At 46.5% G+C, this 27819-nt stretch overlaps 2 protein-coding genes across 2 annotated transcripts; both read right to left on the bottom strand.

Annotated features, from left to right (window-relative positions):
- Nucleotides 1–2807: 2807 nt before the first annotated feature.
- On the bottom strand, nt 2808–27179 carry TMEM242 (transmembrane protein 242). The gene is made up of 4 exons (XM_036414907.2): nt 27049–27179; nt 26280–26380; nt 23237–23374; nt 2808–3916 (listed from the first exon to the last, which is right to left on the bottom strand). The coding sequence occupies exons 1-4, from the start codon at nt 27134–27136 to the stop codon at nt 3818–3820; spliced, it is 426 nt and encodes a 141-aa protein (XP_036270800.1). The 5' UTR covers nt 27137–27179; the 3' UTR covers nt 2808–3817.
- Nucleotides 10135–23342, bottom strand: LOC118705806 (L-lactate dehydrogenase A-like 6A). The gene is made up of 2 exons (XM_045572932.1): nt 23237–23342; nt 10135–12113 (listed from the first exon to the last, which is right to left on the bottom strand). The coding sequence occupies exon 2, from the start codon at nt 11729–11731 to the stop codon at nt 10583–10585; it is 1149 nt and encodes a 382-aa protein (XP_045428888.1). The 5' UTR covers nt 11732–12113; nt 23237–23342; the 3' UTR covers nt 10135–10582.
- Nucleotides 27180–27819: the final 640 nt, after the last annotated feature.

The raw sequence follows: 27819 nt of genomic DNA, 5'->3' as shown, positions 1-27819 counted from the left end.
GACCGGCCACCGGACAGACAGACACCGACCCGGACAGACCGCCCCTGGACAGACCGCCCCTGGACAGACACCGGCCAGACCTGCCCCCGGACAGACAGACACCGCCCCGGACAGACCACCCCTGGACAGACACCGGACAGACCCGCCCCTGGACAGACACTCGCCCCCGGACAGACCGGCCACCGGACAGACAGACGTCCACCGGACAGACACCGCCACCGGACAGACCCGCCCCTGGACAGACACCGGACAGACGCGCCTGCCTCCTTCGTTGTCACAGAGTGGCCCTGCCCTGGACTCAGAGTCGCAGCCTCTATTTATGTGGAGAAATGTTTTTCTAAATTTTACCTCGCTGCTTTTCATTTGTATTTAACTGTTTGCTTTACATTCAGGGAAAATACATGAAAAGGAGGCGAAATATGCAACATTTTCCATGAACCAAACTTAGATTACATTTGGCCCCCGGTGAAATAGCGAAGTAGTGGATTTTAATTACTTCTGTCCCCACGGGCTTCCCCCACCCTAACTCCTTACATTTCTCCTCAGGCTGCAACCACTAATTTGCAAGTGGAGTCCCTTGCTCGCCACGGAACCACCGCCGGCGAGATCAGGCAGCGCCTTTTAGCCGAGCCGGTGAGGAAAGGCTTCCCCCGGGTCGGGCATCAGCGGGAGGGAGTGAGGGTCCGGGCCTCCCTCCGCTCCGCGGGCCCGGCAGCTCCCCCCCTGTCCCTGGACCCCTGCCTCCGGCGCAGACAGGCTGCTCTGCATCTTACCGGGCAGCTCCCAGGCCCTACTTCCCACCCCCAGGTTGATCAGAAACCGGTTTTTTTTTTACTGGAAACAAGCAGCTCATGGATCCACGGGCAGCATCACAGGGCACATGGCGTTTCTTCCTGAATAGATCCCGAGGCCTCGGAAGTCCCCCTCTGCCCGCCGTGGTTCCTCTACCGCTTCCGCTAACGGCTCCTTTGGGGGCCGCGAGTCTAAATATAAAGCGTGACGCTCAGCGGCGTAAGCGGCTTCCTCCCGAAAGCTGCCCACGCTGTTAGCACGGATGGAAATGGCTCGTGGTGTGCAGCCGTTAAAAAGTCTCTAGTGCTCAGCCCCCATGAAATGGATTGCTTATGGGGAGATAATGTCTGTTCTATTCCTTTTTAAGTCTGTGAAAAATGTCATCCCGGTTAATAGGGTGATTAAAACTCTTTATGCTCCGGGAGATAAATGTGATTATGTTTGTCATACTCCGCCCGAGATAAAGACAGCAGAGGCAAACTTGAAATTCCATAACATTGCCTCTCCCGTAGCCAGGAACATTCAGAACTCAATACACAGATGGTACTTCACATAAAGAATAACATTATCTGTGGAACATTTTTCCTTTCCATTAACCGATTTAACAATATGCCTCTGGTACAAAGGAGCAGACAAATGACTCCATCTTCCGATATCTGAGCCCGGAGTGCAGGAAAATGCCACAGGAGTCACGCTGGCTGTTTCCTTTTCCATTTCACCCGGGTTACTTCATCTTGGCTTTTAAAATGCAACAGAGCCTGAGCTTGGTGCCAATGCCAGGGACTCTGATCCCGTCAAACCTCCCTCAGCAGGTCACTCACGATCATTATGTGATTCCCACCATCCCCCAGGTACCACAATATATGTGTGTGTGTGTGTGTGTGTGTGTGTGTGTGTGTGTGTACGCGTGTGTAAGGGGTTTTGTAAACAGTAGGCAGGCCACACGAGAGATTTTCAGACATTCATTCCCCGGGCCTCCCGGGTGCCAGCCTGTGGGGACAGAGTGCACCCCACAACCCTGGGCCCTCCAGGGCTGGGCTGCCATCTGGCCAGCAGTGGGCGCTGTCCCACGTTTCCAAGGCCCAGTGTGGAGTCTCTACCCTAACGGAGCTTACAAGGCAGGACCCTATTAAATAGAATCAGCATTGATAATGCTTTTCCCTTTCATCATCCCAGACAAGCTAGAAATTCTCCTTTTCTCTCCCTCGGTGAAGGCTTTTAAAAAAATCAATAACTACTCTCCACCTAAGAAAGATAAAACCCAGATTCTAGCTGTAAGCAGGGGTAGGGAGCTCCCATTCCATTAGGGCACCTAGGCGGGTGGCGTCGGACTCAGACTAAGAATAGAGGCAGAGCCTGTTCAGTTAGGCTCCAGCCTTTCTCCCCTTCCTTCGCTTCCGCTCGTGCTGAGGGAGGCCGTGGAGAGGACATGGCTGCTGACTGGCCGGAGAGCTGGACCCGGCAATGAGGCTCCCTGCCTTCCCCGTCCCTGGGATGTGCGCTCTGCCTGCCCTCCTGCTCCCAGCAGCTCCTGAAGGGCGCAGCCCTGAGACAGAGACGTGACTGAGTCCACTCAGGGCCTCTGGAGGACACGGTGGGAAACACTCAGCCTGTGGCAGCCCAACAGCCTCGTAAGGAGGAGGTTCTCCGCTCGGTGAGCCTGCCTCCTGGCCTCCGAGGCGGCCTCTCTCTTTGCTCTCTCCCTGCCCCGAGAAAGGGCTGGTTTCAGATTCCACTCGGGAACCTCCCAGGAGGTTGTGAAGCAACAGCCAGAAGCCTTCCCTTAGCTGAGATGTGGTAAAAAATGAAAGACGTGAAGAGTGTTTGCTGCTCCATGTACCCCGATCCACCTCACAATCCTCTGTTTAGTCTGGGTTTCTAACAGGTTACAGACAGATTATTAATAATGCAGCACTTTTAACAGAGTACCGTGGCCCAGAGGAAAAGGTAATGTTATACATTTGACATTTCACTTAAAAATTTTCCTTAGGACTAAAAGATTTCATTATGACAGATTAATTTCAAATATACTTTATTAAACCTGACTGCCAATTAAAGCCTAAGCAATGATAAAGAAACTGGACAATTGATATTCAACCAGATATTATTTTTCCAGAAACATTGACATATCCTTTTTCTTTAACATTTTTAAATCTCCAGTAAAAAATAATTGCAATGAGACATTATTCTGTTTTCTGTAAGAACTGGTGGAGGACAGAAAAGGGTTGGGTGTGTATATAAGAATTTGCCAGTTTCATCAGCAAGGCAGTACTAAATAACTAATACTGAGGCTTACCACTCAGATAACTTCCTGGTTAAAAATAGTTGTTGAGATAGGTGATAACTGGGCAATTTTTACATTGACAACCGAGACAAAACTACAAACTGTCAGTTAATGTTTAGGAACCCGGAACCAATTTCTCAAAATACTATGTTTACTACCCATGATGCCCTCGCCCTTATTTGAGCACAGCTGTGCCTTTCCACGTTCTCCCATCGGCCGCTGGCTTCTTGCTCGGCGTGAGCATTACAGGCTGCAGGTGAGGCAGGCGCATCGGGAGCCGGGCGGTCAGACCGGCTCCGGGGCAGCGGCCAGCCCGGCACTGCGGGGTCTGAGGCAGGAGCGAGTGTCAGGTCCCAACAGCCACGACGGACAGGAGAGACTGCTGAAACCCCCGCCATGAGGGGCCCGGCTGTACCGCTGCTGTACGGATCTGCCACCAGCCTTCTCCATCTCCGGCTGTTACAGACTCTTCAGGTACAGACCTTGCCTTCAACCGTTCCAGTCACACCCAGAGTTCTTCCCGGGATCTCCTCCATACGGAGAAGGCATCCACATCATCATTTTAAACCGTCTCCCAACTTTGGGGAAAATTTATCCGCCCAACACGATACACGTGAGCACGAGCGGCCACGTGAAGTCTACAGCGAACTCGGGCCGTGGGACAGCGGCGTGGAGCGCCCGCGAGGAGCGCCCTCCTGCCGCCGCCTCCGACAGCCGCGGGGAGTCCCCGCCGCGCTCCTCTCATTTGGACTTCAGTGCTTCCTCCCACTCCACGGCAGGCTGGGCGTTCTTGGGGATTGCTGGGAATATCGACTGCATTTTGCTTCGGAAGTCCTTCATCTGAAAGAAAGAAGTTCATCATCAGACGTTAACGGCAGGGAAAGAGCCGCGGCTGTCGGCGGGAGGGAACTTGGCTGCTCGAGGCACCGAGCGCTGAAGACCAAGGACAGGTAAGAAGCCACCCAGCGCCTCCGAAGAGGAGGGACACTGTTCTCCTAAGTGTAAACCTTTTGGGCCTTTAATAACATAAAACTCCTGACTCTGGGCAGCACCAGCTCCCACTGTCCACTGCCTGACAGGGACCCCAGGAGGAAGGGGGTATGCTGGCTTTCACCGGGAAAGAGCGGCCGAGAGCCAGCACTGCCCACCTGAGTCCATGAAAACACTCCGTCGGTCCCAGTTAGAAGAATCTTAGAGCCAGAGAGGAGTGGAGAGAAGACTTAGGGAGCTAATGGAATGATCAGGAGCTGGGTGTTTGTATGCGCCAGTGTGGGAAGATCAGGCGGGGGTTACCGGGGGCTGATTTGGAATCCGGGAGCGGGAGCAGGAAAGTGGAAGGTCTTAATTCCAGGGTCAACCTGGGGCACCCGGCTCACCTACAGGGCCCACCACCCTCAGGGCCGGGACACTCGTTTATGGGAGCTGGGTACGTTTTACACTGCAGAGTACCAGCTGCATGCTTTTGGTTCCTTCCTTTGTATCTGCATGGTCCCGCTGTCGGGATATTTCATCGCCCCCCCCTGTAGCCAAGGCTGCAGACCTCCCGTGGGGTGTGCGTGCGCCCGGGACCCAGCAGCCTGCACTCATTTCCTTGTTATCTTGGGGGCCAACTAACTTCTTTGTAAGGTGATGCTTACTTATTCCATGGGAACCTGACTCCTCACTTTGCTTCCAAACTCGGGGTGTGTGTCTTGTGTGGGACCTGTCAATGCCTGGCACCCTGTGAGCCCACAGGCTGACAGGCCTCTGTGCAAGCCCACGCCACCGCCTGGGAGAGCTGCTGAGCTGAGCAGCTGTCTCCGGGTGTGTGGGTGGCCGTAGCTGCTGCCTCCAGGGCTGTGAGGAGTGAGTGAGATAATACGTACAAGCACAGCGCCGAACACTTAAGTGCTCAATATAATTAGCGACTGCCGTTACAGCACCATCAGAACACATGTGCCATGTTCCAAGAACAAAGCTCATATGGATATAAACATTATGGTGTGTTTATTAAAAGTATTTTATAGTTACATGTCATTCTGGTTTAAGTATTGAACACCAGAACTGTGGTCGGCAAACTTTGGCTCTTTGGCCCCTTGAGTGGCTCTTCCACAGAATACCACGGCCTGGGCGAGTCTATGTTGAAGAAGTGGCGCTAGAAGAAGTTTAAGTTTAAAGAATTGGACTCCCAAAAGAAATGTCAATCCCTGTCCTGTTGACATTTGGCCCTGTTGACGAATGAGTTTGCCGACCACTGCACTAGAAGATACATAAGGCTGTCCATTATAGCAGTCCGTGGCAGCCGCGGCAGTGTCGGGTCCGAGACACCAATCTGGAGACACCATGGGATGCCGCGCCCCTCCGTGCAGCTCTCATTCCTGTGATGATCCTCGCGAGAGGCTCTTATCCGGCAGGGCTGCACCCCTGGGAGGGCCTGGAAGGCAGGGTGTTTGGTTGTCACATCCCAGGGGACCCCGCTTTCATCTTGGAGGGCGTGGGTGCCTCATGCCCAGGCGGCCCACAAACACCACATGCCCCTGCGGATGGGATGTGCGCCAGCCTCTCTCAGTTGAAGACAGACAGCTCTCTGGTTTGCAGTGTGCTGCCTGGTTCTTTCCTTTCACTTTTCTGGTTGCACATTTGTTACAACGAGGCCTGGTATGAGAGTTTTCTAATGGAGTGTCGGGCAGCCAGCACAGGCACAGAATCAGAATCAGCTACCGCTCCACCTTCTCGGTGATCTGGGGCAGGCCAGTGGCTGAGAAGGGGGATGCTGGGTGGCTGCCCTCACTCAGCATGGTTCTATTCCCATTTTCTGCTCATGGCCCGATTTTTTCTTTCTTTTCTCAAGTATCGCATTATTCATGTGTACCCGGGGTTCTACGTGAGTAACTGAGCCACTAGAAGAAACCATATTTCAGAAATAGCCCGCTGGGGACAGGCTTCGGAGCGGGGTGAAGGAGGGAGGCACCTGGGATAAGGACACCATTCAGCCCTCTCCTTGGATTTTGCGGCGGCAGAAATGGAAACCCGGAGTCCACATCTCATTACAAACAAGGCCGCAACTGCGTTAAACAATGGGACCCCATAGAAGGCTTTAAGGCTTATATGAGTTATATTGCATGCACGGTAAATGGAAACCTTCAGCTTTTCCACCTGGATCCCTTTCTGATACACCGTTCAGAGGAGGTGTAGGCCTTACCAGCGATACTCTTATCACAGCCCCACAGGACTCTGCTGCGTTAAGAGTGTGCTTAAAACAGTTTGGGCGTGGGTGCATTTTTACAAACTTGGTTATCAATATACTGAATTCCATGATCACAATCACAGCCATTGCCATAGAACTATCCCTACTCTATACCCCAAAAGCTTGCTGAAGATGGGGCATGCTGGGAACTGGTGTCTCCATCCTGCAGCTCAGTTTTACTCCAAACTCTGGATCTGCTCCCTGAGCAGGGAGAATTTCTGTGGCTCTGGCTCAGAGGGCTCCTTTGAGCACGGCTGTCGCGCACTGCACAGTCCAGTGCTCGCCGCGGACAACGGCACTCCCTGGGCACTGAGCCTGCTGCTCCCAGTGCCCTCTCAGGTCCCAGTGTTTGCGCTGGGCTCTACCATTGTCAGAAAACACAGTGTCCGAGGCAGCAGTTCTCAAATGGAGTGTCATGACAACTGGTAATCTGTCACTAATCTGGACGTTCTGAAGACTGGATACAATAGACTCTTTAGACATTAGAACAGATTCAAGACTACATCTCTAATAATGTCACTCGCACTCACATTCCAGTAGCTTCCGGAAGGGCCAGGAGTGGGCACAGGCTGTGCTGTATGTTTACCATGTGTGTCCTGGTGGGGAAAACCAGTGTGAAAACTTTCCGTCTAAAATGCGGTATGCTGCCCTAGCTGGTTTGGCTCAGTGGATAGAATGTTGGCCTGCGGACTGAAGGGTCCCGGGTTCAATTTGGGTCAAGGGCACATTTAACTACAGGTGTTTCGGGCTCGATCCCCAGTAGAGGGCATGCAGGAGGCAGCCAATCATTAATTCTCTCTCATCATTGATGTTTCTCTCTCTTCCTCTCATTTCCTCTTTAAAATCAATAAAAATATTTAAAAAAAAATAAAATGTGGTATGCCGAGAAATTACCTAAAAGCTTCAGGATACAAATAAGCCAGTCAGAGAAAGAGAAATACCATGAACAAATAAATTGATGAACAAAAGAGAAACAGAGCCATAGATACATGCAACGGTGTGACAGAGGTCAGAGGGACGAGGGAGGGGGAACTGGATAAAGGAGCTAAAGAAAGGAGACACTGAACATATATGCACAGCCCATGGACACAGACAACAAGGTGGTGACGGCCAGGGCCAGGTGGCGGGGCTGGGTGGAGGTGGGCAAAGTCAGGGAGATGGTGGACATCTGTAATAATGTCAACAATAAAAGAAAGCTTCAGGATATGTCCCTGATTTAATTAATTTCATAAAATCCTTACATTATTGAGTCTAATAAATAGATAGTTAATGGGATTAAAGGTTCCAAGTAGTAAAGTGCCTTTGCCATTGACCAGCTTGTTTGCAGGTCGGCCTCAGTGCTGCGTTAGAATGATGAAAGATTTATACGATCAGAGCCTTTGGGCATGTCAATAATTACAGTACCAATGGTAATTTTGAAGACCTTGGAAATCCAGCCTCTTCATAAACTAAAACAGAATAAGACTATAAATGTTACCTCAATAAGAATAATAATGTCTGTCATCTGGGATCACCTACGAGGCAGGCACCGTACCGAGAATCAGATGATTATGTATCCTTTACAATCCTATGGGGCAGCAATGAGGACTGTCAGTTTACACGGAGAAACCAGGGACTAGAGAGGTCAACCCATTATTGGTGACATGCTTGACTGACGTCCAGAGCTCTTTCTTGACAGTCAGTCACTCTGGTCCTGTGACCTGGGAAGACACAGTACTATAGCCTCTACTATGAACTTCACTAGAGATGACTATACATAGATGCCTCATGTACTGGTGACCATTTTATATGGGATGGCATGCAGATTATCACCCATGTTCACCAAGAGCCTTACTCATTTACTCATGGAAACAGAGGGGTTAGATTTCTCTACCTTTTTGAAGTTAGGTAACCATGTGACCAGTTCTGGCAGGTGAAATGCAATAGACATGTGTGTCACTTGCGGGATGAAGCATTTAACTACAGGTGTTTGATTCTCCGGCCTCTCTTCCCTTTCCGCAGCAAGCATGCAAACCTGTGCTGCCAGATTGGGCCACCTGAGATACTCAGCCAGCTAATGAAGGACAGCTTCCCTAGAGTCGTGTAAGCCCACAGTGGATGTTACATGAGACAGAAGTAAACCTTCAAGCTGCACACTTGGAGACTGTTTTTTAGTGCAGCATAACCCAACATATCCTGACATTAATGATGAAGAGAATTATAAAAAAGACACGAGACATGCTCTGATGCTATTCAATAGGACATTAACTTAGCTAAAACAAGGCCTGGACCAAGGAGGGAAGGAACTGTGCAGTTGAGCTTAAAGAACTCTTATAACTATCTGGAACAAATGAACCCGCACTCTGCCCACCTTCAGGATGCTCAGTACATCAATCAGTCCCATTATGATACTAGAGGCCCGGGGCATGAATTTCTGCACCAGTGGGGTCCCTTGGCCTGGCCTGCGAGATAGGAATGAAACCAGCTCTCCAACATCCCCCAAGGAGTCCCAGACTATGAGTGGGCCAGGCCAATGGACCCCACCAGTGCATGATCGGGGCCGGGGAGGGATGTGGGAGGTTGGCCGGCCGGGGAGGGACCATGGGAGAGCTCCAGGGCATATCTGGCCTGTCTCAGTCCTAATTGACTGGACCCCAGCAGCAAGCTAACCTACCGGTCAGAGCGTCTACCCCCTTGTGGTCAGTGCACGTCATAGCGGGCAGTTGAGCAGCCTTACCATATCATTAGCATATTATGCTTTGATTGATTGAACAGCCGACCGGACACTTAGCATGTTAGGTTTTTATTATATAAGATTGCTTCCTAGGGAATCAGAACACTTCTAGATGTTGTCAATGATAATCAGCTTAACAATAACCCACAACCTTCGGACCAACTGTTGTCAATGAAATAGTAAGGGAACTCGGATGGTAGAGTCATCTTGCGGAGCAGATCACTGTCCTATATCTACATGATTAAATTCAACTGAGGAGAACTGGTTCAGTTTAGAGACAGATGCTGGTACTCTTCACTTTTGCTTAGGCCTGCTGATATCCACATGGGTCCTAAGATATACCATATTATTTATTTACTACCCAATTGCATTAGGAAAGCTAACATGAATACAAAAATCTCAACTTTCTATTTTCTAAGTTATAGTGCTATCATTTAGGTAAAGGTCAGACAAGCCCCTTTACTTTCTCCTAAATGCTCACTGTATCACATGTATAAAGTCTAAAATCTGTAGTAAAGTCCATTGATTTAGGAATAAAAATGAAAAGTGTAACTTTTTGAGATATACAACCCCTGAAGTACTCACTGAAATGGCTAATTTTTATGACAGCGATTGACAACAGGGCACAATTCCAAAGCAAAAGCCTCCCGTTAATGTAAGGAAACTGAGCGACAGGGACGACCCTGGAGAGTGTGAGGGCCAGGGCCACGCTGCCGCTAAGACTCAGCCCAATAAGAACAATTTATAGCCTGCACCTTGATTTAAGGTGCTAACAGGTCAGGTTCTCAGAGGTAATTCTGAAATGATCTGTCAAGCTTTATTTTTTAGTAGCTGCAAAATTTTAGAATGTTTCTCTGCCAAATAAATGATAGTAATTGTACCACCTCTGACTGTCAAGCCTCTTCCTAAAAGCTTTGTTTTACTGCGTTAAACACTTCGTAACAGCTACCAACCTGATCACTATTATTTCCATAGTTTAACCTCATGATGCCAATACTTCATTGGCACAGCACTCACACCACACACACACACACACACACACACACAGGACTATTCCATGATGTCCTTTTAAAGGCCCTGTGGATAGACTGTCAGAGGGGAATGAAGGCAGCAGATGGCTCCATTACAAAAAGTACTTCTGTACATTTATTTTTCACTGTAGAGTTATAACTTAAAAAACAGTATGTAAAAAATAATACATAAGCTAGTCAGAATGAAAGAATTAACATGTATTTAATGAAAATAATAAATTTCTACAACACAATAAACACCTACACCCCACATTCTTTTGGACCAAGTGGCAACTACATATAAATTTAAGTATTGCTATATTAGTGGTAGGAAAAGAACACATCTTTGATGCAGTCACTTAGGAACCGCTAACTACACAAAACCTGGGTGTTAAATTTTAACAGATCTGGGGGGTTACATAAATGGGGGAATCAGTCGCTCTACCCCTTTCCTCTTTCCAACTTTCAGGAATCCAAGTTCATTAACATATCTGACACATACACCCCACAATAACGGTCTCTTCTCCGGGAACTTCGGAGCGGCAGTTCGCACAGCGTCACACCTTGAGGGTCTTCTGAATCCCCCAGAGTGTCTCCGCACTCTTCTTCAGCTGAGCCTCCTCCTCGGGGGTCAGCCGGACCTTTATGAGGTCGGTGATCCCGTTCCCGCCCAGGACACAGGGCACGCTGAGGGCCACCTCCTCCTTGATGCCGTAGAGGCCCTTGACGATGGTGGACACCGGGTGCACCCGCCGCAGGTTCTTCAGGATGCTCTCCGCGAGGTCGACCACGGACAGGCCGATGGCCCAGGAGGTGTAGCCCTTCATCTTGATGATCTGGTAGGCGCTGGCGATCACGTCCTTGTGCACGTGCTTCCAGTGCTCGGGGTCCCGGTCGGTGGCGAGGTCGGGGTTCAGGTCCCTGAGCAGCACGCCCGCCACGTTGACGCCGCTCCACACGGGCACGCTCGAGTCGCCGTGCTCGCCCAGCACCCAGCCGTGGCAGCTGTCGGGGTGGATGCCCAGCTTCTGGCCGATGAGGAAGCGGAAGCGGGCCGTGTCCAGGTTGCAGCCGCTGCCGATGACCTGGCCCTTGGGCAGGCCGCTCAGCTTCCAGGTCACGTAGGTGAGGATGTCCACCGGGTTGGAGACGACGATCAGCTTGCACTTGGGGCTGTAGGCCATGATGTCGGCGATCATCTGCCTGAAGATGACCACGTTCCGCTGCACCAGGTTGAGGCGCGTCTCGCCCTTCTCCTGGCGCACCCCCGCCGTGACCACCACCAGGCTGGAGTTCTCGGTGACGCGGTAGTCCTTGCTGGCCACGATGTGCGGCATCTTCGCGAAGGAGGTGCCGTGCTGGAGGTCCATCGTCTCGCCCTTCAGCCGGTCCTCGGCCACGTCCACCAGCACCAGCTGGTCGCTCAGGCCCCGCAGCAGGACGCTCACGGCGCAGGCCATGCCCACCGAGCCGGCTCCCACGATGGAGATCTTATTGGTAGGGATGGGCTCCGTGGAAGTCAAGTTCTTCATCAGCTCCGCCTTGATGGTCGCCATCCCAGACGCGGGGGTCACGGAGCTCGGACCCCGGAGGGGGGCGCCAGCGGGCGGGCGGGGCCCCGGCGCCCCCAGGCCCAGGAAGCGCGCTCTCGCAGCGCCCGCTCTCCGGCCGGCCCAGCCGGCCCCCACGGCCCAGCCCGTGGCCATTCCCTCGGGAGCGGAGGGAGAAGGTGCGGGAAGGCGGCGGGAAGGTTTGACGAAGGAAGGGCTTGTGCCCCTGGCCGCCGCCTCAGCCTGCTACTGCGCCTGCGCGAGGCCGTGGGCCGTTAGGGCGTTGAACTGCGCCTGCGCGAGGCCGTGGGCCGTTAGACACCCCCTCGGCGTTGAACTGCGCCTGCGCGAGGCTGTGGCTAGTTGACGCCTCCTCAAGCTTGGGGCCCCAGCTTGCAAGACCTCACGACGGTTTCCACAAAATACTTCTTCTTGAATTCAAGTTTTACAAACGACAATTCTCTTCAATATTTAATGTGTCCAATTGGCCAACTCAGACGTTGTATTTCCAGTATGCATGCCAAGTAAAAATGCTTCCCTTAAGCAGAGATGGAAACAAGGTTACATTTTCTGAACTGTGAGGAGGAAGGGCCTGTGCAGTGTCTCCTGGGGCCCCCTGCACCATTTCTGGCATCCGCAGAAGTGGGGATCCTGTTCCAGGTCACAGCCAGTCTGAGAACCTTCTGGGAAGAATTCCATTGTCTTCATGTCAGTCACGACCCTGATCCACCACCGTGGGGAAGTCACAGGACAACCAGGGTAAGGGGACCACCATGCGCTGGTCCAAAACTCACAGGGAGAGGTTGTTGCTTTTTGTGCCAAAGGGAAGTTTGTGATGGAGAGTCCTGATTAAAAACTATTTCTCAAGTACAAAGGCATAGCTTCTAAGAATGAAAATATACCATAAATGTCCTTAAAGTGGCAAATTTTAACCCATGCACAAAGATCACTGATAAAAGCAGTAAAATAAAATACGGTTGACCCTTGAACAACGGTTTAACTGTGCCCACTCTAAGGGTTTTCCTCAGTTAACCCCCACAGTTCACACCTGCACTGTCCAAGGGTCAACTCTATCTGCCAGTACAACAGGACCCAGCGTGTCTTACCCTCCGCTGCATTTCTCTGGTTATTCCATGAACTTCCTTTTATGTTTCTCAGGACATAAAAGCTTTACATCTGATGAAATATAAATCCTAATAAACCCAATAAACGAAAAAAGTCCAAATAAAAATATTGGTACTGCCCACTTATTAACAGAATTATGACCACATAAAGCTCTCCTTTCCTCCGAAGAGAGCAAGGTGCTCTTTCCTAATGGGGCTCTTGGTACACGCAGCGAGCTCCCTCTCAGTCAGCAAACAAAACATGGGCCTAGCCAGTGGCCATGGACAACGGGGGAGGAGGGGCATATCTAGGGAGGGGTTTGGGATGGGAATGGGGGAATAAGGACAATTATGTGAGACCATAATCAATAAAAAAATAAATAAAAGGTCTAAAACTTAAAAAAAAAAAAAAAAAGATTTGTTTTAGAATACCAAGCCTTGGCAAAATGAGTATTTTATATGGGGATGTACAAAGCTATTCTCATTCTTCCTGCCACTGAAATGTAGCCCAAAAAGAGAGGGGAAATAAGCAAAGAAGTGGTGAGGGGAGGGAACAGTGTGGCAATTAGCAGAGTTCTTGCAAACCTGTTAGTGTGACCTCCTGGCACCTGGGCAGGGAGCAGAGCGCCTGTGTAAGTGGTTCAATCACAATAAGCTCTGGGACACAGAAACGGTAAGAGCGCCACATATGTGATTTCTCTCCACACTGGTGGTTATTTTTATAGCAGCCATTTGTCAAATTAAAAACTGGAAAATTGTTAACTGATCTTGACTTAATGGTGGCCAGTATTTTAGAGTGATCCTTTTAAAAGACCAGCTTCTGATAGCTATATTTTCTTTGATTCCAGCTATAACTTGAAATGTTTTAACCTAACGCCTGTTCCCACCTTCTTCCTATAATGACGCCTTTGACCAGCCAAATCATTTTCTAAGATAAGTGTTCTTGAGGATGAAATTCAAGGACATAAAGACTTTTAGCTAGATGGCTTCTTTCTACAGTAATTTTCTTTGTCGAACGTGAACCTCTTTGGAAATACAATCTCTATGAGAGCTGCCTCTTCAGTGTTCCCCCTTAACCATAACTAAATTAATTTTGAGGAAAAACTAACGCTCTCCAAGATAAAATACCTCAAACCAAGCAGTTTTTTATGTACAATAAGTCTTGAGATAAGAAGGAAAGAACTAAGGAAGACGAGGAAATGTACATGACCTCCACAGCAAATTTAGGTCTGCTCAAAGACGTGGGAAGCCAAATATAACCAGGCAAGCTCCCTGCTCTAATGACCTTCTGTCTGAGGTGGCTCATTATTCCTTTTGAATGAAAAACTTAACTCAAATGGTCTATTCAAAATGCAGTACAATATTACAGCTGACGGAAGGACTGTGTCACAGTATTTTGGGTTACACCACTTAAGAGGAATGAAGCAAGAGATAAAGATGACTATCAAGTCTCTGGACCAAGAATGACCACAATTAAGTCATTCTGTTCCTTCCACCCTGACACTCACCCCCATCTCCCCTGCTCTTTTTCTATCGAGGAGTCCCGTTCAAATACAGATACTCCTGGACTTACGATGGGGGTTATGCCCTGATAAATCTATTATATGTTGAAAATATAAGAGGGCAATAGCCCACCAAAAACGTGCTGAAGCACATACATTAGTTCCAGCTGGGCAAAGTCATCTCACTGCCACTGTTTACACACAGGAGAGTGTTGTACTGTATAGCCCTAGCCGGGGAAAAGGATAAAATTCACAATCTGAAGTACAATTTCTACTGAATGCGTTATCACTTTAGCACCACCATGAAGTCAAACTACTCTAAGTTGCAGATTGTCTATATTCCATCTTCTCCTAACTTTTCTACAATGCCCAAGCAGAATTGACTTTTTAAAATCCTGCACCACCAAAGCACTTTGTACCTCTCTGTGTGATAGGATTTATCACACACAATTAAGTGTAACCCAAAAGGGATCACCTTTTTGTACCAGCATATCCCTGTCCTCCATGCACAGGAGCTCAGTAACAATGTGGTAGGAAAGAATAAGTGAATAACTAGAAAACTGAGTAACATGAGGCCAGAGACTAAAAGGTGAGAGAGAGATGGAAAGACATTGAAGAAAGGAGCAGGTTAAACATACAGGTGTCTATTTGGGGTTTCTTAGCAAGAAATTTGATGCACAAATTTCAAATGAAGCTATTGATGAGCTAAAGATTTCTTAACTATTCTCAAAGCCAACACCTACCTTTACCAAGTTTGAACATACAAAAAAATTAAGAGAAAAGAATGTCCAGAGTGCTAGGAACAAGGAAATCAATGGCAGAGAGAATATTTTTAACCTTTAGAGTTACTTAAAATGTTTTGTTCTTTGGAAAGCTTTAAAAAACAATCTATGCACAAAACTCTCGATTTGCAAAAAAAAAAAAAAAAAAGGAATGAGAGCAATGTTAATTAATATTACAAGCTAATCTAAAATAGCTTATAAACTCATCAGCATGTAAGTAGGGCATTATATAAACAATTGTAAAATTCTTTGTGACTTGAAAGTCATAAAATGTAAATTGTAGTTTTCAAACAAATTAGAGAGCTGTAATTCTACTGCTCATAGATACCATGTAATCTTTGTGTAGGCTCTTTACAAATCCCAGCACTGACAGTATTTTCCTTGGCAACAGCACTGAGAACGCAGGGAGGGACAAAAGCAGGGCCACAAAGCTTTGTCTCCTGAACAGAATAAAAGCAAACTGTCAGATATGAAAGCTCCACTGGGGTCAATGTTCTCTTTATGGTATTCAAATAGTATAACATGAAGAGGCAAGCTCTAATAATTCCCCAAATCTCAGTTTTGTTCTTTAAAGATATCATCTTACACATAATTTTGGTGCAGTGCAAAACCCCTTGTATTAATCATTAAACATGAGAAATTATTATAAAATTCATTAGTATGTGTGTAAACATTCCAAATCCTATCTAAAAACTGAGAAACTTTACCTACAGGGTTTAACTGCTTAGGTATTTTATTACCCTATTTATTTCCTGCCAGTGGAGTAAGTAACAGTAGTGCTGTAGTCCTCGGTAACAACAGCTTTATTCATCTAAAACAAGTGACATGAAGAATATCGTTGTTACTTTCAATTTGAGGTAGAGACTGAAGTTACCTTTATGGACTCCGAAATGCCCAACCAGATTAGCTCCATGCTGTAAAGTCTCTGCCTGAGACTTCTAGGCAGAGAACGGAGTGGGCAGTGGGGAGGAGTGCTCCAGGTGGGGAGGACATGGCCCTCAGCACGGCTAGGACTGAGTGTGACAGGCTCCCAACCCAACTGCTGCCATCGGGACAGGCCATTCGCGTGGCCTGTCCTGCAGGCTGTTTAGCCTCTGTCCACTAGATGCCAGTAGCACCCCTGCAGTTCTAACAGCCAAAAACATGTCCAGGCGGTGCCCAGCGTCTACCTCTTGGGGGCAGGGGAGGCGGCCACGTGGACCTTTGCCGGCGGGGACATGAACAGCGGTGAGCGGTGCAGATGCGGGGGGCGGGGGGGAACGGAAGCCCAGGACATTCCGCAGCGGCCGGAGAGGCCTGCAGAGAGGCAGGGCGGAGGCAGGGCGCACAGAGATTGGTGCGATAACCATGGGCAGGAAGCTGCTCTCATCATGGCTGTGGGTAGGGGAGTAGCAAGGCGTGGTGCCCAGTCAGACACGACTGGGGAGAGTGTGGCCGCGAGGAGAGTCCGCCGTGCTCTCTAGGCGGCGCTGGATGATGCCGCCATGCGCTGTGACCCGGGAGAGGCGGGGAGGAAATGACAGTTCAGTGGGAACACGCGTGATGCTGGGAGGACACCCGAGCATCAGTGTCCAGAGCTCAGGAGTCTGGGCAGGGGAGTGGCAGTTGTCTGCACGTGGACGAAACCAACAGCGTGTATGGGACCATGAAAGAGAAAACAGGAATCAGCAGGGCTCCCAGCATACTGGGTGCAAAGGGAAGCGGCAGCACTTCAGAAGCAAACGCGATACTGGGAAGTGAAAAACAGGAGCCAACAGGATCGTGAAAACTTACCAAAAGATAAACTATAAACACTCAGAATCTGTGAGCACAAGAAGCAAACAATAGCTGATACAACTGAATCATCATGACACACGTTCAGCGCAAATTTCCCTGTGGGAAGACATACAGCACATTTAAAAAATGTCTTCTCAAATTTAGAAATATTTCACCCAGGAAAATTCAATCTGAGAGAACACCTCCATTTTCTGACACAGGGTAAATGAATAACAATATGGAAGTACATAAACATACATGATCTTTTCCATAGTTTTAGATATTCGAAAGTGACTAGCCGATACCAGGTGCCTTTTATTACAAAGCTTGAGGGGAAGGCAGAGGCTGCAGGCATTCAGGACGCTTCAGTTGGAGACCTGTATCCCATCGGTATGCTCAGTGTGAGCAATAAGGACAAAGAGAAAACCCCACTGGGAAGGAGGCTGCCTTCCTCAGGGGGACCAGGCTGGGAACATTCTGGAAGTGATTGAGCCTGATTGTGTCAGGCCTTGGGACAGGAAGGCTTTCACAGCGGAGCTTCTCTCTTAGTAATTGTGGCACATTCTCACTCTATCAAATGCCTGGGGCCCTATTTTACTTATAAAGGAAACCGGTGGGTTTTTAAAGAGCTATGTTGGCAACAGGCCAAAACAGCTGGTGTCTCCCCCGCCCCGCAGAAAAAAATGTGCATTGGTCATTATCTCCCTTTTTAAACGGAGCAAAAGTCCCCGTGATGCGGTCTGCGTCACCAGATTGCTCCTGGGAGCGCTCTCCCCACGGGGACGCCAAGCCCATCAGAGCGCAGGGACAGGAAGCAGGGGGCCGAGGTGTTCTTGTCACTCGGCCCTGAAGTTAACTGACGCGCAGTGCCACTTCCCATTAACGGAAACTCCTCAGCGCTTAAGCTGTCTGAAGGCCGAGAGCTTGACAGCTGAACTATCGCGGCAAGATCATGAGGACTATTAGGGGGAGGAAGCAAGGCTGGGCCTGCTGACGTCTGGTAATGGGAATAAGAAATGGAAGCTTGCTTCCTGGGGGCAGGAGCCGGTCAGATCTTTGGAAGCACGGAAATGAGATTAGGCAGGGACGGAGGGAAATGTTCCGGCTGCTTCTCAGATTTTGCCGATGACTCAGGAGTGGCTGCCACTGAACAATCTGCAGGAGACTCAGGTTAGCTTTTGGTCTTTGACCTAAACTGATGAAAAGTATACAGCATGAAGTCCATTTCCTCTTCAGATATCTTAGAAGCTGCACTTTTAAGCTTCTCCATAGTTTGATTTTACATGTGGGGTTCTAGTATTCATTCTACAATGCTGCTTCATTTGAAATAATGTAAGAATAAATGTATTTAACAGGAGATACATCAGAATGTTGGTAAAACTGAAATTAGCAAAGTCACAAGAAAGAGTTTTGACTATAACTAGCAAAATCCTCACGTTAGTCATAAAGTAATTAGTAAGTGAGCCTAAATATTAACATAACAAGTATGCCTCGGAGCAGCTACTAAGAGCACTGGAGAAAATAAATGTTATTGGCAAGCATCAACTACTGTCCTAGAGGAAAGGTCTTGTGTTAATTGTCTTAAAGGATCTTTCTTAGAATGGGAAAGTTAAATAATTTTTTAGAGAAATTGTTTTACTCTCTGTTTTTTAAAGAACAAGAGGCCTGGGCTTTTGAGAAAGAAGCAGCCTGTCTTGGCAGATGAGGGGCAAGTCTGGGCTGGCGAGTGGGCAAGGGCCCCAGTCACAGACCATGTCCATGAAGCCTTTACAGCGGCAGAGCCTTCGGAGGGATGCAGTCAAGCAAGAAAGATGATATCAGACTGGAAAACATTTCAGAGTCATAGACGCCACCAGTGGCAAGGGTGCCAGGAGACTTGTATGCACTGTTCATATCTTCTCAATTGTATCAAAAACATTCTTAACATGCACTTTGATTCAACAATAGCAACTTCTGTCTTTAGACAAATTTCTTGACCAAGAAAAATACAAAAGAGATAGGGAAATGCTTTAAATTTTAATTTAGAGGTTCACTATGGTGTTTAATAGTGAAAAATTACAATCTAACTACTGTTGGCAACAGACTGATTAAGTAAATTAATACATAATATGGAACCATGTAGCCATTAAAAGTGATGGAGATTTATATACTCAACTGTGCAGAGAGTTCCTATGACTATTCAGTGAAAAAAGGTTCCAGAGCATTACAGTAAAGCAACACTTAGCTACGATTATGTGAATGTGCCTAGAGAAGGTCTGAAATGATGTTTCTACTATAACAGATTATTGCAACTCAGTGAGTTTCTGGTTATCGTTTCCTTTCCTGTACTTTTCTACATTAATTCTTTTTCTTTTTTTTTTTAAATATTGAATACGTATTTTTACCAAAAAATACCTAAGCCATTTTTATTTTAAGGTAGGTCCAAATGTATTTTTCTTTAAAAATAAATACATATATATGTATACATACATATATATAAAAATATATAAAGACAAATACTTCTTATCCCATGGTAGAAGGGTAAACAAACTAAAAAGCTCCTTTTTGTTTATAAGTTAATTTTCAAATTTAAATCTCTGGACAATTTAAAGCATTTCCCAATAACTAAGAACAGTTTCATTCATAGTTTTATTACTGTTTTAGGGCAAAAACTATAAATTACTTATAAATTCTAACTACACAGATTATCATAAATATGTTATACAGAAACCACAGTAAACGCTAGCAATGGGTGATTCTGACTTGGACGCTATAACCTCACTTCAACAAATTTAAAACATGGGTCCACGGAAGTCATAAAGCTTCCAATCGTATCAATTGGGAGTTGTTTGTATACCTGTTTTTCTTCCTTCTAAGGAAGAAAAAAAGATAAGACAGTCTAACTATAAGTAGCTCAACTAATCCTTTCAAGTATTAATATCTACTATAATAAAAGGTAAAACAGCTAACAAATCTTTGTTCTTAAGTAACAAGCAAGTTAACCGTAGGTGGCATAGCTTTTTCTTTTGATAACTGGGGGATTACCAATTGGTATCACTAAGGGTCCTATTGACTAGCTAAAGAGCACTGATTCAACTATTCTCTAAGCTCAATATGTCTGTCCTGGTAAAACAACCTCTCACAGAGGCTCACAGTGGAATTGGACTCTGATCAGTCTCCTAGGACTATGAACCCATAATCAGTGTTCCATTCTTTTCACAATTAAGTTACTATGATAAAATCACTGCTGCCTCAATCATAATCCTATATAATAAAAGCTAATATGCTAAGTATCTGGTCATCCATTCAACCAATCAAAGTATAATATGTTAATGATATGCTAAGGCTGCTCAACTGCTCACTATGACATGCACTGACCACCAGAGGGCAGACAGTCCACCAGTCACCTCAGCCCTGAATTTAACTGTTGGAGAATCGCTATGATGTGCACTGACCACCAGAGGGCAGAGGCTCCGACTGGTAGGTGAGCTTGCTGTTGGGGTTCAGCTGATTGGGACTGAGCAAGACGGGGCCAGACACACCCTGGAGCCCTCCCATGTTCCTCCCCCACCCCGATCATGCACCAGTGGGGTCCCTCTGCTGGCCTGTGCCCTCTTGCAATCTGAGACCCCTCAGGGGATGTTGGAGAACTGGTTTCAGACTGATCCCTCAGGCCAGCCCGAGGGACCCCACTAGTCAGATAATAAAATATTATAATTCAAAGTAACTGCTGAACCCATACTGAGCAGTCTGGCTGCACCATGGCCCATGGCTGGTCAGTGGGGTGGAGAGAGGACCCCATCTTAAGTCTGGGTGCACTTATCTGCTTCGGTCTGCTGACAAAGTAGCTTCCACTAGCTCTCCTTTTTGGAACCTCTGATAAAATGATAGATCACTGTGTAAAATACAAATTTGTATTAATATTTGGTATATTATACATATTCTATATGAAGTGATGAATAAACAAAAAACTAAATCCAAAAGATTTCTAAGATGCTATAGGGCTTCACTTTAAGCATTTTCATGTTCCCTTTCAGGCCAGCAGATGTAGCTGTGACTTAAATAGGGAATGTAAGCTGCTCTGGGTCAGCCATTAGATGGCACCCCTTTTCTAAAAATGGAGTTTGTAGTGGAGATTTAATACAGCTGAAGGCAGCTACCAACAAGTATTTGACACTGGAATTGGACTCTGATCTAGAGCAATCATCTCAGTTACTTACTGAGTGCATGACCTGTTTTCCTTGGTCATAGAAAGAAGGTATTTCCCAATAAGAGACAGTAAATAGTTGAAAAGTTCATTAACGGACTTTATGTGAGCAGCCTCACAGTTCTCATGAAAACTCTCTAAATGCACCCCCATGCTCCACCAGCCTCAGAGCAGAGCCATCTGATAAGAATTGGTGTAGAAAGTTTTAAAGCCTAAGCCAGTGGCCGGCAAACTCATTAGTCAACAGAGTGGCAAACAGCAGCCCTTGTGCTGCATGTGGCTCTCGAGCCGCAATTTGCCGACCGCTGGCCTAAGCTGTCCATAATCAGTCTACTAGGGAGCCCTGTCTTAGCACAGAACCTGGCTCAGGGTAGGCCCACAAAGGTCTTCCGAATGAACTAATCAACATGCACTGCTGCCTTCAAAAGATGTATCCTTGACAAAGTACCAGTGGTTCACTTTTCTGTGAGACTTTTCAGTAGTAAAAAGCAAACGGCTATGCCCAATGGCCAGCATGGAGGGAGGGTGTGTCCTCACAGACTCTTTTTAGCTAAAGACATTAAGATGCAATATAAAAGGATCCCAAGTACCCTTAGATTCAATAGTGCCAATTAGAAATGAGTATTTCTCCCCAAAATATTTAATTTAGGCAATAATTCTCTTATCAGTCCCATACAACAAAGAAGTTCTCATTCTAGACACTAAAATAGCACAGTCTAGCCCATAAAGCCCAAGTTCTCAAGCACATAATCTAATTTAAATAACCTAATTTTGTTGGTCTATGAAAGTTTGCCAGCACAGTTACCTTAAAAATAAAGGTTAGTCAAATAAGGAGAAAAGCAAGATCTCTTTGTCTACTGGTATATTTTGAGTGAAAAATACAATAATGCCCATGTTTAGTTATTATTAAGCCAAAAGTGAAAAACTCAATGCCAGTACTATTACTACTACTATTACCCCAGCAATTCTCCCCTCCTGTCCCCCTCTCACTAAATCACTCCCATCAGCATACAGACATGCTGTTAATTCTCCCAACTTAAAAGTAACACAATCTCTCTTGGCCCCAACTCTCCCTTCCAAATATGACCTCACTTTCTTTCCCTTTACAGCAAAACTCGACTTGCTCATATGTTCTGCCTCCAATCTCTCCTCCATGCTCTTTTGGATCCACCCCACTCGGACTTTACTCATCAATGACTGCCATATGCTAACTGAGTGAACTACCATGTGACTTATCCCCAGTATATACTCCCTTGAAAGGTGTTCTTCACCCAGCGTCCAAGCCACCATTTTCCTTCCTCTTCGCTGGGGAAATCTCATTTGCTCCTTTCCTCATTCCCCAACCTCTCCTGCCCAAGAGTTCCTTCCGGGGACCTCTCCACACTCACTGCCGTAGTGAGGTCATCTGGTCTTGTAGCTTTAGATACCACCCATTTAAGATTCCTATTTGAGATTGATGAGTCTCACATTTCTGTTTCACCTTGCACATCTCCCCTGAATTCTAGTCTTTTTGTCTAACTGCTTACTTGACTTTCTACTTGGCTATCACATCTCACATTGACAAGTCCCAGACTGAGCTCCTCACTTAACCCCCAACAGCATCTGCTCCTGTCACACTGATCCCTATCCATCTTCCAGTTCCTCAGGCCAAAAACTTTGGCGACATCCTTGACTTCACTTTTTCTCTCACCTTTCTCACTCAATCCGTAACAAATCCATGTTGACTCTACCTTTGAAATATATCCAGAACCTATTTGCATCAACTCCACTGCGACCACCTGCCCCACACCACTCTCATTCCCGCCTGTCTCAGACAGCGTGGTCCACAGAACTTCCTGGTAGTTGAGTAAGACAATCACTCTGAATATATAGCTTCACAGGTTGGAGTCTAAATTACACACACACAATATATAAACAGAGGTTTTTCAGATTTTCTCCCATAAGTGCATTAATAATTGAAATAATTTTACAATGTTTTAACTATTTTAGGAGAATATTTATATATAAGGATGTCAAACAGCATAGAAAGTTGTTCCAAGTTAAATAATTTCACTGAACAAACAGCTAGTACCAATTTATATAGAATGAACATTTGCTATGGATTGGTCATTACTTAATTACATTTGAAGTCTCACCACCCTCAGATATTTAAATTGCTTACATCATTTACTAGTAATGAGAAGTTGCCTCATCATTAGTAAGAATTTAATCACCTTCTATTTCTTCACCTCCTAAGACAGTGGACAAACTACAAATTTGTGAATTGGGAAGATGTGGACTGCAGGACGTAGAATAAACATTCCAGACAGCAGTTAGGGACTGTGGCTACTTACACTGTGAACTCCCAAAGCTTTCCAGACGGCGAAGCTGATCACACCGACCCCGCACCACGCACACAGGGAGCCCCAGCCCAGGGCTCGCAAGGCCAGCGAAGACCCGCTCTCCGGCAGCACAGCGCTGGCCACGCTTCCCTGCAATGAGGAAAGGAAGGCCGGGGTCAAAATCAACAGTCCACAAAGAATAAATATTTGGGGAGTGTCCGAAATTAATGTTTAAAAAAAGCATACACTCACAAAAATACCCCAAAAGAAATTTTTAAAAAATTTATATGAAACTATAACTTACATTCCTATGAGAATGAACATTTCCCCAAGTTATTCACTTTATTTGCCCACAAAGCTTTCTTATTTGTATATTCTCTTTATATATTAATGTTCTTCAGCCCTTATACCCATCCTATGTGCTATTCTATTTTCCCAGTTTGGTTTTTCATTCCTTGTATTTTTGTTTTTGGTCAAAGATGCATTCTGATGCTTTGAGGCTTACTAAAACTTCCCCTTCCTAACTTTACAGTCATTTCTCTTTTCTGTTAGCTTTATTTTTAAATTGTCTCTTTTCACCACTTTTAAGTTCATCTGGTATCTCTTTTGGTTTTGATGGAAGCTGATGACTCAGGGAGTTTACTTCCTCAAACCTTAGCAACTGCCCCACTCTGTTGATTAATCCTTCTCCTCCCAATTTATAAGAGAATCTCTTAGAGAGAGAGGATTTTATCTAAGCTATTTTTGTACCACTAATTTATTATCTATTTTTATGCCAGAATCACACAGATTTAATTATAGAATAAAAATATTAAATAATACAATAATGCCCATGTACTCAGAAAGTACATCATACTCATTACTTTTTTCAAAAAGTCCATTGCTGCTTTTGTCTATTAATTCTTCCAGAAAAATCCTAGAACATTCTGTTAAGATTTCTTTATCCTATCCCAAACAAGTGGAGAAAATGCTCATTCATTGTAACTTTCATTAGCTAATTTTCAAGCTAATTAGCTAATCTGGTAAACAATAGCAAATTTGTAACATCGTATCCTCCACCTGGAAATGTATTTCTATTAATTTGTCTTTTCTTTTTAAAAATAATTTTCTTGATATTGCTCAACACCATTTTTTAATACAGGTTTTTCTACACGTGTATTTTGTGATTGTTAGTGTTATTGACAGCACACAGGAATTATGCTTATGCTAGGCATGTGTATGTGCCTACACTCTGTAGATAGTCAGTATTTGCTACCTTACACTTTTTGTGGATGTGCTTAGACCCAACAAAATTTTCAAATTTTCTTTAACCATTCCCTATGATAAAAACAATCTGCTTTCACCTCCCTCCTTTCTCATGTTGCTGTAATCTCAGCCTGGCTCCCTAGAGCCCCCACATAAATGCACAGGTTCTAACTGGCCTGAATTTTTATCTGGAAGCAGTGCCACTAACCAAATGTTATTACAGTGGAGTCTGGCATAAAAATAGATGATAAATTAGTGGTTCAAAAATAGCCTAAATTTTATTCAGAAACTTAAAATTCCTTCTTTTCCTGGGAAAGACAGAAATTATATATGTATTATATACATATATTTTTAAAAGTCTACATAAGCCCACATTTGTTTTAGTAAATTAAATTTAAAAGGTAATTGCATATAAAAAGAATGCTTAGTGGCATAGTAATATTCCCAATAAAATCTTAATTTTGTCAAACTTTTAGATTTAAAAAAGTAATAGTAGATGCCCTATCAGCCCAGAAATGGATTGTAAGATAAGTTTTTCTTAGAAATCAATCCAAACTCCACTATGAAAGCACCACTATCAGTTAAGCTTTACTAATTTCTGCCACAAGATAGAGTTCCACTCTGAAAATATTCTGTCATACAGGCAGATACAACCATGAGCTTCATAGGAGTAATCCAGGAAGTCCCATATAAGCTCTGAGCATTCAGAAGGGGATCCAGATGCACTTTAATGTGGTCCATGCATTATACTATTCATAAGACTTAAGTATGGTTATTAGGTTATTACAGATGCACAGAAGTGGAAAGGAGTTCAACTGGTCTATGACTTTTTACATACATGGTTCTTCTAAAACAAACAAGTTGTGAATATTTGTTTAATCTCTCCCCCCTCCCCCCCCATCTCTCTCTCTCTCTCTCTCTCTCTCTCTCTCTCTCTCTCTCTCTCTCTCTATCTCTCTCTCTCTCTCTCTCTCTCTTCCAGAAGGGCAGATGTTTTCTTCATTTTTGTATCTCTTTAGCTAGGTCACACTGTGCTTGCCACTTGAAAGGGCCCAAGTTGCATGTGTTGAAGCAATAAAGTACTAGATAAATAAGCCAGGGGAGGGCAGAGACAGGGCAGCACACAAGAACAAGAAACTATAAGCAAATGTGAATCTCTCATCAACTAGGTGAATGAGCTACACATGACCACAATAGTGATTGGTCAATCTTGCCCTTGGAGTAGGGGTTTTCTTCCTTAAGCATGTTACAGTCATTCACCAACACTTACTGAGCGCCTGATGAGCGCCAGGCCTTTTCTGAGAGGAGGCTGCAGCAGTGCACAGCTCCTATGATCTCTCAGCTCAAGCAGCTGAATGTTTTCCATCAATGCTAAGATGCACTTTATTTCAACATTTTAACATCTCAGAGATAGAAATGCCTCTTGCAATCGGTATTATGTCAAGAGTTTAATTGACATAACTTTTTCTTTCTTAGTGACACATAAAACATTGGGGCCGCTCACAATTGGTAGTGAATTACTTAGATTTAGATCTAAAGTCATGTTGTGAATAGAAAAGGTACTGGATGACTTTTCAAAATCTTGTTCTGCCAAAAAGTGAAGGAAGCACATATTTAAGTACCCCTTTTAAATGAATAAAAGAATGTTGATTAATTTGTGCACTTCTTGAAGCTATGAGGTGTACACAGGTTTACTTCTAAAAGCATTATGAGCGGTCACTGACATTTTCTTTATTTTTCCCCATGCAAAAGGGCTGCCATTTACTTCTGAACAGTAACAATACTGTGAATGGATTTCAGGGTCACAAACCTTATTGAACCATTCAGGGCTTCTCTTTTTAGCCAGTGACAATGTTGTAACGAATCCAGCCAGCATTCCGGCAGCAGCCACAGTCCCTAGGAAAAGCCCACCTGCCAAGAGTTTGGGGGTAGGGCATGGAGGAGGGGGAAGAGAGTAAAGAAAGGATGAAAGAACCCGGAAGTTAAAAAGATGGACACATAAGTTTCAGGTCTAATGACATTACATTCAAAATCACTTTTGAAATCCCAGAAACAATGGTCAAGCAGCTCTGGCCGCAGGGACACGGCCGCGGTGTGAAACCCGCTGACCTCTGAGGCCCTTCTGACACTTCCCAGCGCAGAGAATGGGCGCAGGGACCCGTGGCGGGGACAAACCCACCTTGAGGGCCGGTGCTAAGTGACGTAAGTCAGGCAGACGAGCCCAGGACCTTACGATTTCATTCATATGCGGGCACAGAACGGAATGCACCGTGAACAAACCAGACGAACAAGCGAAAACTCACACACGGACAACGGAGTGGCCGTTACCCAGGGAAGCGGCGAGGGGAGCACATGATGCAACATACAGATGGTGCGCTATTAGCAATGTATATGAGAATATGAAATTCTGTTGTCCAGCACCACCCCAATGATTGTAGAGAAAGGAAAGGAATTAAAGAAGGGGGCCCGGAGACGCTGCGGCGGCAGCGGTGCGCCCGGAGCAGCCCTGCCCCCCGCCCCTGGCTCCCGGCCCGGCCTGGCCCGGCCCGGCGGGGGCCCCGTCGCCCGCCCGCCCGCACCTTTGACCAGGAAAAGCCGGTCGGCGGCGGGTCCCGGCGCCTCCAGCCCGGGGGGCCGCGGCTCGGCCTCGGGACCCGGAGGCTCCATGCTCGCGGGAGGCCTCCGCTCCGGTCCGGCGGCCAGCGGGCCCGGGGGGAAGCGACAGGCGGGAGGAAGGTTCCGCCAGCGCCGGTGCAACCCGGATGCCGGTCCCCTCCCTCCCGCCGCCCGCGGCCGGCCGGGTGCGGCTCCGGGCCGGCCTTCCCCTCGTCCTCCGGGGACGCCCCCGAAGCCGGCACCTGGGTTAAGTGACAGCTGTCCGCGGAGCCATCCTGCCGGGGTCCCCTCCGCCCTGCGGCTCCCCAAGTTCGGAGGGACGGTCCCGGGGTGCAGGGAGGCAGGAGGGCGATGGGGACCGGAGCCCGGGACCAACCAAGAGAAAAGTCCTGAAGTTCTGGGGGAGGGGAAGGAGATCTTGATTCGTTTCCACGTTCCTCAGCTCTCAGGGTATTACCCAGTCGTGCATATTAAGTAAATATTGGATGAATGAGTAAATGAGTGCGCCCCCCCCCTTTTTTTTTGCGCATCAATTAAATGAAATTAATAGCTCAATCCCAGCTCAGGTCCTGAACCACTTTTCAGCCGTGTGAGTTTGGTTGGGTTATTGAGGTCTGTGTACCTCAGGCTCCTCGTCTGTAAAATAAACGGCTAGTACCTGCCTCACAGGGTTGCTGAGGTTAACCTGCCCAACTCACGTAACTGCACAGCGGCAGAGCCCGGCGTTAAGAGCA

Source organism: Pipistrellus kuhlii, unplaced genomic scaffold (genome assembly GCF_014108245.1).
Source record: "Pipistrellus kuhlii isolate mPipKuh1 unplaced genomic scaffold, mPipKuh1.p scaffold_m20_p_5, whole genome shotgun sequence".
Taxonomy (NCBI): Eukaryota; Metazoa; Chordata; class Mammalia; order Chiroptera; family Vespertilionidae; genus Pipistrellus; species Pipistrellus kuhlii.
This window is presented reverse-complemented; position numbering and strand designations above follow the sequence as displayed.

Coding starts and splice junctions, on each gene's coding strand:
- LOC118705806 (XM_045572932.1), bottom strand. CDS start 11,731: ATGGCCACGGGCTGGGCCGTGGGGGCCGGCTGGGCCGGCCGGAGAGCG.
- TMEM242 (XM_036414907.2), bottom strand. CDS start 27,136: ATGGAGCCTCCGGGTCCCGAGGCCGAGCCGCGGCCCCCCGGGCTGGAG. Junction 26,381..27,048: donor CCGGCTTTTCCTGGTCAAAG/GTGCGGGCGGGC, acceptor AACTCTTGGCAG/GTGGGCTTTTCCTAGGGACT. Junction 23,375..26,279: donor GCCCTGAATGGTTCAATAAG/GTTTGTGACCCT, acceptor TCCTCATTGCAG/GGAAGCGTGGCCAGCGCTGT.